Genomic DNA, 13,883 nt, shown 5'->3' with positions numbered 1-13,883 from the left:
AGTGAGCCACGTCACAGCCTTCATGCACTTAGGGACGCTAGATCACCTGTCAGCACTATCTCAGTGACCATTTCAACACAACATTACCAACAGAAAGCAAAAGATTTGACGCTGAATAGATTGTGAAAAGGAACTGAAACAAGAGAGCTAAACAAGAAGGCAGAGTGATGCCTTGTTTGATCTCAGCTGGGAATGTGAACATTGAGTGACTCAAATTGTTTGCCACTCTCACTGTGTATGTCTGCAAATGACCGCAAGATCACAGCAAATATTGATTTTAGGGACAAATTAATTTTACCATATAGGTGAGCTTGCAGGTATGGACTCTATGAATATCAGTATTGACTACATGTAAGATGATCATGGCTGTGTCTTCAACTCTGACCCTTTCTTTCTTTTGTTTTTGTATCTGTGGGTAGTTTGCATCTTCACACGGACAGACTATTTGAAGGAGTTCCGAGGTTAATTGCATCTTGATTTCAGGGTACATTTTTGGTTTAAACATCTCAGTTAATTTTGAGCTCAAATGTCCTATTCTCTGTTTCAGATAAAAATGTTACTTGATTAAATTTTTATTTTAAGGGGTCATTATTACTTAGATTAGGACTAAACAAAGGATTTACTTTATAGGTACTTGGTTAATTGAAGGAACAATAAACAAATCTTTGAAACACTAGGTCATCTCTCAGCACTTGGATTCCAAGGAGTTTAGCCTGGGCTCCTCCAATTCTTAACATCCTAGTCTTAAGTTATAAAGCATAATTTATTTTTTGATAGTTTTTTTTTTCATCAATTTTGATCTCTACTCCTACTCTAACTCAGTACACTGATGCAGAAACTTAATCTTTGTTCAATAATTCCAAGTTGAAACTAATTGATTTCATGATTTCTGCTTTCTCCTTCCTCCTCCTCTGGGGCATGGCATCTAAGTTATGAGGTGATAAGGTGGCATTGTGGTCTGGTTAGTGGTTGGCATGTGAAGACAGTAGCAACCCTGAGATGGGCATCGTCCTCTCTGGTCTCACCCTACATGTTGGCATCTGCTAAGAAGTCTGCATTGCTGTCTGTCCTCAGCTCTGTGACCACTGCTTCCTTCAGCATTGCCTCCAGCATCACACCTTAAAGGCCCTTTAGGGCCACTGTTCTCCCAGCCAGCTTCAGCACTTTCCTGTGCAAAACAAGGGCCACCTCCGTCTCCTGGACCATCTCAGGCTGTACATCTAAATTGGTGGTGATAGTCTTTGTTTTAAAATTACGCTTTTAGTAATAAACAGACCCCATGTGTTACATACATCCCTAAAGTTATTCTTTCGGAAATAATAAAATTTATTACACTACTGTTGTGTTCCGTTTGTCACAAATATATGTGTTAGTTTTTGTCTATTAAAGTTTTTCTTCTTAATTGAAATCTGTAGGCATTGATTTTGGGTATTAAAAATGTACATGTGTTGAATTTCAATACTACTTTTTTGCTGAGTTAAAATCGACATATAACATATTAGTTTCAGGTGTAAAACATAGTAATTTGATATTTTTATATATTGAGAAATGATCCCATAGTTAAGTCTAGTTTAAATAATTATCCCCATACATACTTACGTATTTTTTTTCTTGTGATAAGAACTTTAAAGATCTACTCTCTTATCAATACTACTTTTAATATGTTATAGGGGTTAAGGAATAAACCAAAGAAAACAGCCCATGTGAAACCAGACCTCATAGATGTTGATCTTGTAAGAGGTGAGTCTTGAATAACCAAATATTTAATGAAATTAGAAACTGTCCTCGAAGCAACAGAGTTCAAAATGGGTTAGATGTATATGTTTGCAGGAATAAAAGCAATGTGAGGCTAAATGAAGTTAGAAGTAGTATTAAAAAAGAGAGCTTGGAGACCTTTAAATACCATTGACTAGTCTTTTCTCTCACTAAAAATCATTCCAATTAATAAGTGTAACAGAAAAGCAGCTCATATTTGCTTAGCAGACTGTGAAGCTTGTTATAAACATTAAAGTGGTATTTTTAATTCCTAACTGAAACTGACATTTGAAAATTGTCTTGTATTTATAAAATATGTAGGAGAAATTTTGCTGTTATTTCAGTTAAAAATAGTTATTTTCAAAGTACCTGAGTCAATATAAAGGCATATGTGATTTTTTAAAAAATGTTTACTACCCACAATTGGACAGTTGACACCCATAGTACAAAAGAAATAATATGTTGTATTGTTCTTCAGATGTTTAAATTTTTTTCTTTAAGGAAATTAAGAAATAATACATGTTGTCTTTCATTTTGCATTACTTTTCTTAGGGTCTGCATTTGCTAAGGCAAAACCCGAAAGTCCGTGGACTTCTTTAACTAGAAAGGGAATTGTTCGAGTTGTATTTTTTCCCTTTTTCTTCCGGTGGTGGTTACAAGTAACATCAAAAGTCATCTTTTTCTGGCTTCTAGTCCTTTATCTTCTTCAAGGTACAACTAAATGAAGGAAATGCATTTTGCTTTTAACTTTCAGCATTTTTTTTTTTTTTGGTTAGGATTACTAAGGCTTTGTTATTTTTAAAATATACTGCTACTGAGTATGGAAAAAAATTTATTGTGATGCTTCATTTAATAAGACACAAATAGTTTGGGATTAAAAATGTTTAAGAAAGCAAAGTAGTTATTTTCCAAAATAATTTTATGATAATTTGAATGTGTGGATTGCTAAAGAAAAATACAAATTGAGAGGATTTTTAAAAATTACAGAATCTCTTCCAAATGTACCCCTACATATATGGACACACGAGTCTTTTTTTATGAAGCCTTAGGGTTCATTCTTCCTTTCTCAGCAGTATTCTTTTTTTTCCCTTAACCACTGTTTTCTGAGACTGTTCTCATTCTGGGTTAAAATTCTGTGTACCATGTCTAAGAGCTTGTTACAGATGCTCATTTAATACAACCATCCAGTGAAGCATGGGTACTATTAGTATGCCTAGCCTATAGACAATGGGACCTGAAGGACCTGCAGGTCCAAAGTTACATACTCAGCAAGTGTGGCGGTCCAGGTTCAAGTCTAAGCAGTCTGACTTCAGAACCACATGCTTCACAGCTCTGTTATGTTGCATCCCAGCACAGCAGTGTTCCAGTGCACAGTCACAGCAGCAGTATACAGTGCAAAACGCACAACACTCTAGAGCATTTACAGCCTAAAAGAAGAAATTGCTCACATTTCTTATCACTCTGACAAAGCAAAAATTTTAATTTGGTTGATACCTTGTTAATGTTTTTAGTATCTTATATATATATATTTAAACACAATTGTATTCCTAAGGGGCTTCCCTCATGGCTCAGCTGGTAAAGAATCCGCTTGCAATGTGGGAGACTTGGGTTTGATCCCTGGGTTGGGAAGATCCCCTGAAGAAGGGAAAGCCTACCCACTCCAGTATTCTGGCCTGGAGAACTCCATGGATTGTACAGTCCATGGGGTCGCAAAGAGTTGGACATGACCGAGTGACTTTCACTTTCTTTCTATCAAAAAACACGAATTAAAAGATATCTTTTAAGTAAATGAAAACAATAAAAACAAAAGACTTATTTAGGTTATTTAAGCTTGTGTATGGAGAAGGCAATTGTACCCCACTCCAGTACTCTTGCCTGGAAAATCCCATGGATGGAGGAGCCTGGTAGGCTGCAGTCCATGGGGTTGCCAAGAGTTGGACACGACTGAGCGACTTCACTTTCACTTTTCACTTTCATGCATTGGAGAAGGAAATGGCAACCCACTCCAGTGTTATTGCCTGGAGAATCCCAGGAATGGGGGAGCCTGGTGGGCTGCCGTCTATGGGATCGCACAGAGTCGGACACGACTGAAGCGACTTAGCATATGTATATATATATCTTATATACTTAGGAGGGAGTGAACTTGAAGTTATCCTGCAATGTTTTCTAGTTTACCTAGAGGAGAACAGTTTATTCTAAAGTGGTCAGAAATTGCAATTGCTTATTAGAGTAATAATTAATCAGTACCATTCATTGTAACTACTGTGCCTTGTACTTTTTTGATATTATTGCTTTATTGTACTTGAGGACAAACAAGTTTCCAGTGTAATTAGAAGGTCGTATATTGTGGCTGAAATTCACATATTGGCTTGCCTAAATTAAATAGGGAGCATAGCTTAGATTAAGCATGAAAACCAGATATTTTTCAGTTCCAAACCAAAGTTTAACGTTATTAGTGTTTATAAGTGATGGCCACTGACGTCTTCCGTGGTAAAGCTTAGTTTAAAAAGTGCCTTAACCTGTTTCAAGTCACACAGCCAGTGACAAAGCCATGATAAGACAAACCCTCAGCAATCTGAGTGCCTTTAGAAACCCCTGTGCTTCTGCCTCTTTGCATACTGAGCAGAGTATAGTGCTCTGAATTATGTCCTCATTCTCCCACCTTCTTGTCCTGAAGAGTAGAAAGAATTGTGTGTAGTCAGACTGGGTTTTACATAGCTACAGTTTTTCACTTCAGTCACATGCCTTTTAAATATCTCAACTATGTATTTTCAGCTTCATCCTACTTATTGCTTATGTCATTTCTCTCCTGGATCACTGCCAAGAGCTCTTGTGTCTTTTACTTTCTGTCCATTTACCTTTTGGGCTTCCCTGGTGGCTTGGTGATAAAGAATCCACCTGCCTTTCAGGGGACATGGATTTGATCTCTGGGTCAGGAAGATCCCCTGGAGAAAGAAATGGCAATCCACTCCAGTATTCTTGCCTGGGAAGTCCCATGGACAGAGGAGCCTGGGGGCTACAGTCCATGGGGTTACAAAAGAGTCAGACACGACTTAGTGACTAAACATACACACACACACATTTACCTTTTACATTACAAATCTAAACCAGCCACTCAAGTTCTAAATCTTAATTATCTTTGCTTTCAAGATAAAGAGCCAGTTTTTCAGTCAGTCTCTTAAATTTCTCAACTTTAACCAAACTAAACTGGTTCTGTGCTGTTTCTTAAACATTCTGTGCCTTTTTTGGTAACCTGTATGTTTTGGAGGTAACTCTTTTTGCCTGTGTAGCCCTTTCCCCTTTTATTTACTTAGTCCACTACTTATTCTGTGAGTTAGTTAACTTTTGAGAATTAGGTGTTAGAATTCCTTCATACCTCTCCAGTTGACATGTCTTTTTTTATGTGTCATAGATATTCTGTTAGTCTGCTCAGGCTGCTATAATAAAATACTACAGACTGAGTGGCTTAAACAACAGACATTTGTATTCTCATGGTTATGGCAGCTGGAAGTCTAAGATCAAGGTGCGGTTAGGATTGGTGTCTGTCAGAGGTTTCTTTTCCTGTCTTGTAGATGGCTACCTTCTTGCAGTATCCTCACATGGCCTTTATTCTGTGCATGAGCTGAAAGAGATTTCTGGTACCTCTAGCTCTTATAGGAGCACTGGTCCTTTTGGATTAAGGTCCTACCCTTATGATTTTATTCAGCCTTCATTACATCATATAGACCCTATCTGTTAAGATGATCATGTTGGGGGTCAGGACTTTAACATACGGAATGAGGGTGGAGGGCACAATTCAGTTCATTACAGGGGTTTTAATTATTTCTTTATATGTCCCCCTTTTGCTTTAAGGAGGGTGTGTCTGTCATCTTACCAGGAATGAATGCCTTTAGATTTATATGTATCTAGTTTTCATTGCAGTGCTAAGGTGTGACTTTAGAGGCCACGTTGGCTGTTACTTAGTTCCAAGAGTTTATTTCTGAATGGCATGATTAGCCAGGGGCAAAGAAGTCTTGAAGAGCTTGTCTGAAGTAACTTTTATACTCATTTAAATTTAGAAAAATAATCTGGCAAAGAACAATGTTAGAACAGTTTTTAAAGTTTTTTTTTAAAGTTTTGAGGACATGAGTATCAGATCTATAATTAAATGTCTTTTCTTTCCCTTTTTGTAGTTGCCGCAATAGTATTATTCTGTTCCGCTTCTAGCCCACATAGCATACCTCTGACGGAAGTGACTGAGCCAATATGGCTGATGCTGCTCCTAGGAACTGTGCACTGCCAGATTGTTTCAACGAGAACACCCAAACCTCCCCTAAGCACAGGGGGTAAAAGAAGAAGGTACTGTCTGTTTAAAAGTGATCTTTTTGTAGATTTCTGTAATTGGAATCCAGTATTGTTCTTAACTTGAATGAAATGTTATCTTGAAACAGTGAGCTTCAGTCAGAATCAGCTATTGAATAATTTAGTTTCTTTTATTTGCTCCAGAGCCATTTTGAGACCCCATACCTGTTCGTTTTTGGTTTCTTTCTTGAAGCTCATTGCTGAGGCATGTGATATCACTGTAGGGAATATATGTTAGTTGGAATTGCTAATAATTTCCACTATTACAGAACCTTGTGCTTAAAAGATGCTTTGGCAAAAACAAAGTCAAGGAAATTTTTTAGCTAAATTCCATTTATTGTATGTCATTTGAAGCTGTTTAATATTGCCCTTTGATGAAGTAAGCATAGCAAGTCTTACTGGCCACTTAGCACAATGAAGTTCTGTTTTAAGGGTCTTTGGGAACAATTTCTCTTTTGAATATTGTTGCTAAGAGATTGTGACATTTGCTGTTTTGGAATATTGATTTAAGCTGTTTATTTAAAAAATAAATAATACCTAATTAGATAAGTAGCACTGCTGAACAGATAGATTATAAATCTCTCCAATTTAAATTTTCTTCTTCATCTGCAAATAAGTGGCATTCCAATAGGGAAGGGGTACTTCTGTAAATAATCTGCCTAGTGCTATCCTTACAACCTAGTGTCCACTGACTTGTCAGTATGAGCAAGAAACAATAACTTAACATTTATAGAAACTGGTCTTAAATATGTACTTAATATTTGGCATAACTTTTATGCATCAGCCTGAGTTTTACTGTGTATTCAAGTTCCTGTGTTTATGTTTTCCAAATTTTTAAATGTACTGTCGAGAAAGTGGTTATTAAATTTTAAAGTTACCTTCCACTGTTAATCTCTTCTAATGAAGGAAATTAAGAAAAGCAGCCCATTTGGAAGTACATAGGGAAGGAGATGGTTCTAGTACCACAGATAACACACAGGAGGGAGCAGTTCAGAGCCACGGTACAAGCACCTCTTACAGTGTTGGCGCTGTCTTCAGAGATCTCTGGCATGCTGCATTCTTTTTATCAGGGTTTGTATTTATTCAAGACTTTCTATGGCTTAGAAATGCACTGTCCCTTTTTTGGTACTACAGTCTTAATTAATGAGTACTAATGATTTTGAATATGATAGTCCTAGTGTGGATTTTATTTTTATAAATTATAAAGCTATATATAATGGAAAAAATAGAGACCATAAAATTCACTCTGAGATATATATATGTATAAATACATCTGTATGAGAATGAAAATATACTATCAAAGTATATTTAGTATTTATCTTAGTTTCTTTTGTGATTTCTCAAGTACTATTTTATTTCTATTAAATTGCTTATTTAATCTTCATCAGCACTGTAGGACAAATTGGCTTTGTTAATATACCATGTGAGTTGTATGACATTTTTAAAAAATTTGCCTCAATTACATAAAATTATCTGAAATAAAACATATAGGTATACGTACTGTTACTTGAAAGAATAAAATATATACTATAATACAAGATTCTGTTTTTTGTAGTTTGGGTTTTTTACTTAGTTTGTGCCATAATAAAAACTGATGAAAATTGCCAAGTTAATAAGTCAAGAAAAGGGATACTGCAGGTAACTTATTTTCAGTCACTTCTGGTAACTTCTCTGTTAGTATCATTGTTTTATCAAATGTGATTGTGTTCTTACGATAAAGTTTATCATGCACTATATAATTATAGTGCATATAATTAATTATATAATTAACCAGTTATATCCTGGGCGTATTCTTATTGATAGTAATTTGGGGAGAAATTTTCACAAATTTTAATAATTTGCAGTAATGTGGCATTAAGTTGATTCTCTGACTTTTCAACCACTTAGTCTTCTAGAAAATACATATTTTATATCAGTTCACTTCAGTTGCTCAGTTGTCTGATTCTTTGCCACCCCATGTACTATAGCATGCCAGGCTTCCCTGTCCATCACCAACTCCCGGAGCTTACTCACTCATGTCCATCGAGTCAGTGATGCCATCCAACCATCTCATCCTCTGTCGTCCCCTTCTCCTCCTGCCTTCAATCTTTCCCAGCATTAAGGTCTTTTCTAATGAGTCAGCTCTTTGCATCAGGTGGTGAAAGTATTGGAGCTTCAGCATCAGTCCTTCCAGTGAATGTTCAGGATTGATTTCTTTTAGTATTGGCTAGTTGGATCTCCTTGCAGTTCAAAAGACTCTCAAAAGTCTTCTCCAGTACCACAGTTCAAAAGCATCAATTGTTCAGCAGTTAGCCTTCTTTATAATCCAACTCTCACATTCATACATGACTACTGGAAAAACCATAGCTTTGACTGTATGGACTTTTGTTGGTAAAGTAATGTCTCTATTTTTGAATATGCTGTCTAAGTTGGTCATAGCTTTTCTTCCAAGGAGCAAATGTCTTTTCATTTCATGACAGCAGTCACCATCTGCAGTGATGTGATTTTGAAGCCCCCAGAAATAAAGTCTGTCATTGTTTCCATTGTTTCCCCGTTTGCCATAAAGTGATGGGACTGGATGCCATGATCTTAGTTTTCTGAATGTTGAGTTTTAAGACAGCTTTTTCATTCTCTTTCAATTTCATCTAGAGGCTCTTTAGTTTTTCTTCGTTTTCTGTCATAAAGGTGGTATCATCTGCATATTTGAGGTTATTAATATTTCTTCCGGCAGTCTTGATTCCAGCTTGTGCTTCAGCCAGCCTGGAATTTCCCATGATGTACTCTACATATAAGTTAAATAACCAGGATGACAATACACAGCCTTGATGTACTCCTTTCCCAATTTGAAACCAGTCTGTTGTTGCATGTCTTGTTGCTTCTTGATCCGCATACAGGCTTCTCAGGAGGCAGGTAAGGTAATTCCCATCCCCTTAAGAATTTTCCACAGTTTATTGTGATCCACATAATCAAAGGCTTTAGCATAGTCACTGAAGCAGATGTTTTTCTGGAACTCTTGCTTTCTTCATGATGTTGGCAGTTTGATCTCTGGTTCCTCTGCCTTTTCTACATCTAGCTTGAACATCTGGAAGTTCTCATTCATGTATTTTTGAAGCCTAGCTTGGAGAATTTTATGAATATAAATAAATATCTCTTAATTTCTGACAGTGAAAATATGATAGTCTTATCACTGCAGAATCAAGTTTTTAAATGTTTCTCAGGACTTTCTGTAAGCAAGTATCAATGGCATAGTAGATACGTTTTACTTTGACTGGATCATTTAGATGTTTTGCTCATTTGAAACTGGTGTTGTATTATTATGTAGTATTCAGAATCCTCCTGCCTTTAGAATTCTGCCTTGTTTCTCTAGTCAAATGAGTTCCAGACTTTAATTTTCTAATCTTTTGGGGCTGTACCATGACTTTGACTCCTAGTTATTGATATTATGATGGCTAAATCCCTTTGGATTTATTCTCTTTAATCATGACAACTGTAATCTAACTTTCTAAAGAAGCACTGTTTTCAACTGTCTGATTTGGGATAGTTTGCCAGCATATGAATGAGACTGTTTTAAATACTGGGTATAAAAAGATCTTAAGAAAAATGCTAATTTCAAAAGTTCTAAACTGAGTTCTGGAATCCTGATGGTGTCTTGGTCTTTCAGGCTTTGATAAGACACAGAGTGCTTAAACTGAAATACCAACCGAGACTTAAAATTGTTTCCGGTGATAACAAGTTGAATTAGCATAACTGGTGGAAGAATAAATGCATAATCACACAAATATCTAAGCTTTGTGTTTGGTGAGTTGATGGTTTTCTGGAGGGTACAATGAAAACTGTATTTTTAATACCCTGTATTTATGTTCAGTTCAGTCGCTCAGTCGTGTCAAATCTTTGCGACCCCATGAATCGCAGTACGCCAGGCCTCCCTGTCCATTACCAACTCCCGGAGTTCACCCAAATTCATGTCCATCGAGTCGGTGATGCCATCCAGCCATCTCATCCTCTGTCGTCCTCTTCTGCTCTTGCCCCCATCCTCTCCCACCATCAGGGTCTTTTCCAATGAGTCAACTCTTCGCATGAGGTGGCCAAAGTACTGGAGTTTCAGCTTCAGCATCATTCCTTCCAAAGAAATCCCAGGGCTGATCTCCTTCAGAATGGACTGGTTGGATCTCCTTGCAGTCCAAGGGACTCTCAAGAGTCTTCTCCAACACCACAGTTCAAAAGCATCAATTCTTTGGCACTCACCTTTCTTCACAGGCCGGCCCTCACATCCATACATGACCACTGGAAAAACCATAGCCTTGACTAGATGGACCTTTGTTGGCAAAGTAATGTCTCTGCTTTTGAATATGCTATTTCGGTTGGTCATAACTTTCCTTCCAAAGAGTAAGCATCTTTTAATTTCATGGCTGCAGTCACCATCTGCAGTGATTTTGGAGCCCAAAAAAATAAAGTCTGACACTGTTTCCACTGTTTCCCCATCTATTTCCCATGAAGTGATTGGACCAGATGCCATGATCTTCGTTTTCTGAATGTTGAGCTTTAAGCCAACTTTTTCACTCTCCTCTTTCACTTTCATCAAGAGGCTTTTGAGTTCCTCTTCACTTTCTGCCATAAGGGTGGTGTCATCTGCATATCTGAGGTTATTCATACTTCTCCCGGCAATCTTGATTCCAGCTTGTGCTTCTTCCAGCCCAGCATTTCTCATGATGTACTCTGCATATAAGTTAAATAAGCAGGGTGACAATATACAGCCTTGATGTACTCCTTTTCGTATTTGGAACCAGTTGTTCCATGTCCAGTTCTAACTGTTGCTTCCTGACCTGCATACAGGTTTCTCAAGAGGCAGGTCAGCTGGTCTGGTATTCTCATCTCTTTCAGAATTTTCCAGTTTATTGTGATCCACATAGTCAAAGGCTTTGGCACAGTCAATAAAGCAGAAATAGATGTTTTTCTGGAACTCTCTCGCTTTTTCCATGGTCCAGTGGATGTTGGCAATTTGATCTTTGGTTCCTCTGCCTTTTCTAAAACCAGCTTGACTATCTGGAAGCTCATGTTTCATGTGTTTTTGAAGCCTGGCTTGGAGAATTTTGAGCATTAGTTTGCTAGCGTGTGAGATGAGTGCAATTGTGCGGTAGTTTGAGCATTCTTTGGCATTGCCTTTCTTCGGGATTGGAATGACAGCTGACCTTTTCCAGTCCTGTGGCCACTGCTGAGTTTTCCAAATTTGCTGGCATATAGAGTGCAGCACTTTCACAGCATCATCTTTCAGGATTTGAAATAGCTCAACTGGAATTCCATCACCTCCACTAACTTTGTTCGTAGTGATGCTTTCTAAGGCCCACTTGACTTCACATTCCAGGATGTCTGACTCTAGGTGAGTGATCACACCATCGTGATTATCTGGGTCGTGAAGCTCTTTTTTGTACAGTTCTCCTGTGTATTCTTGCCACCTCTTCTTAATATCTTCTGCTTCTGTTAGATCCATACCATTTCTGTCCTTTATCAAGCCCATCTTTGCATGAAATGTTCCCTTCGTGTATCTAATTTTCTTGAAGAGATTTCTAGTCTTTCCCATTCTGTTATTTTCCTCTATTTCTTTGCATTGATCACTGAGGAAGGCTTTCTTATCTCTCCTTGCTATTCTTTAGAACTCTGCATTCTAATGGGAATATCTTTCCTTTTCTTCTTTGCTTTTTGCTTCTCTTCTTTTCACAGCTATTTGCAAGGCCCCTTCAGAGAGCCATTTTTCATTTTTGCATTTCTTTTCCATGGGGATGGTCTTGATCCCTGTCTCCTGTACAGTGTCACGAACTTCCGTCCATAGTTCATCAGGCACTCTGTGTATCAGATCTAGTCCCTTAAATCTATTTCTCACTTCCACTGTATAATCATAAGGGATTTGATTTAGGTCATACCTGAATGGTCTAGTGGTTTTCCCTACTTTCTCCAATTTAATTCTGAATTTGGCAATAAGGAGTTCATGATCTGAGCCACAGTCAGCTCCATAGGAACTATTATTAATGTCATTTCTAAGTATATTTCATTTTCAAGGTAAAACTTTTTAAAGTAAGGCATAATATTTCTCATTTGAGAAGAAATGGGAATTATTGTAAAGGAATTCTGTAAACCTGAGAAAACTGAACCAGACAAAATATCAATTAGAAAAGATACACAAATCAGTCATATTTTCTAAGGACTTAGCACTTTAATATCAGTTAGTTATAATCTTAAATTAGCTTAATTATAGAAAGAGTAAATATGAAAAATTGCATCTAGATTGTACATCTTTTCAGCACGGTACCTGTTTCAAAATTCAGATAGTTCCTAAGTTCTCTTTCATGTCCTTTAAGAACTCATTTGTCTGTCACAAAATCATTAAAAGCATTTGGAATTATGCTTTTGAGTAAAAAAAGTAATTATATAAATTGAATTGGTAATTTAGAGACAGCAGAATAAAATCAGGTTTCATGTTAACTCCTCTGCGTAACTGACCTACCTTGAAGTGTTCTGTTCTGTTTAGCTTCCATATTTACTCTTTTTAATACCAAATTGAATATTAAAGGTTTAGTAAATTGATTTTCTTCACATAATGGAGTATATTGCATAGTGTAAGTATTATACAGTCCCGCCAGAAACTTTAGATACAGGGATTAAAACTTGGCTTTTATTGACTGTAGTTTAAAATTCAGTTATTCAAGCTGTCGACTAGGTGAAGCTTTGTTGCATGTGTTTCACAGATAAGGATGAAGACCATGTAAAAGCCAGTGTATTCTGGCTTCTTCCAGATTTTTAAGACTATCTTACGGACACAACTAGATAACTTATTAAATTTGCTAGCGTCACTGTATTTTAGGGTTGGATTGATCCTAGAAAGATTACAGGTACTATAAATAATTTGGCACACCTCTCAAACTTATTTGTGATAGAGGATACCTAGAGAAACATAGGGTCCCCAGAGTCTTTGAAAGGGGTATGTTAGCATGTAATCAAGGTGTAGTCATAGATCCAGATAGCAGTGATGGTTGTATAAGGCCCCTGTGTCATTTTCTTATATCTGAGATTTTATGCATTTTGTTTCTATAACTTTCTCTCCCCCTTAATTCCTAACCATGTGCAGATGAGAGCAGAACCAGAAATTTCATACTGTATTCTAGAGTAGAGTTACCTGCTGCTATTAACTTTTTCCCTAACATGTCTAATGTCCTTTACTATCGAAAGCATGATCTTCAGTTGGCTCAGTTTATATACCTCTGAACAGTTTTGAGAGCACCAAAAAAATACTTCCAACATTTTTTTCCATAGCAGTACAGAATATTCTGAGTGTTCTTGATAACCTGACTAGGTTTTTTAATGTAGAAACACACTAATTTTCATGTTTGGTATAGTAGATTGGATATTTCATAAGCTAAGTAGTTCTTTAAAAGTTGTTAACTTTTTGGCCAAAGTTTTAATGTGAAAAAATTTAATTTCATCATTTATTTATGGTGTAGATCGTACATGGACATGTACAAAATTTACTTAAATTTTTTTCAGAAAAGAACCAAATTGTCTCCCAATGTTTCTCACAGAGGAACTAAGGCAATTAAAGTCATGTCCTCCTAAGATATTTTTGACATAGAGCAACCTCTTTTGAACATCAAGCATGATATTTCAAAGAAAGTATTACACAGGTCGTGCCTTCCAAAAGTGTTTATTAGTTATTAGTCCCTTTATAAGCCATGACCATGGCAATGAAATTGGACATTCTGTCATTGCAAATGCTTTTTGTTCAAAATCCAATGCTGCAATGTATAAATGCTGAACCA

The 13,883-nt window shown here is 36.7% G+C and overlaps 1 protein-coding gene across 29 annotated transcripts in view; it reads left to right on the top strand.

Moving 5' to 3' along the window:
* PHTF2 (putative homeodomain transcription factor 2) overlaps positions 1–13,883 on the top strand; it is a 228,681-nt gene that overhangs the window by 84,049 nt on the left and 130,749 nt on the right. For all 29 annotated transcript variants that reach the window (XR_009735859.1, XR_009735858.1, XR_009735857.1 and 26 more), the window contains 4 exons: positions 1,671–1,740; positions 2,308–2,466; positions 5,928–6,093; positions 7,003–7,167. Coding sequence is in view for 4 of the 29 variants with exons in the window: in XM_061413850.1 (XP_061269834.1) it covers positions 1,671–1,740; positions 2,308–2,466; positions 5,928–6,093; positions 7,003–7,167 (560 nt within the window). In the remaining 25 variants the exon portion in view is untranslated. The remainder of the gene's footprint in view (positions 1–1,670; positions 1,741–2,307; positions 2,467–5,927; positions 6,094–7,002; positions 7,168–13,883) is intronic.

This window comes from Bos javanicus, chromosome 4, assembly GCF_032452875.1.
Source record: "Bos javanicus breed banteng chromosome 4, ARS-OSU_banteng_1.0, whole genome shotgun sequence".
Taxonomy (NCBI): domain Eukaryota; kingdom Metazoa; phylum Chordata; class Mammalia; order Artiodactyla; family Bovidae; genus Bos; species Bos javanicus.
This window is presented reverse-complemented; position numbering and strand designations above follow the sequence as displayed.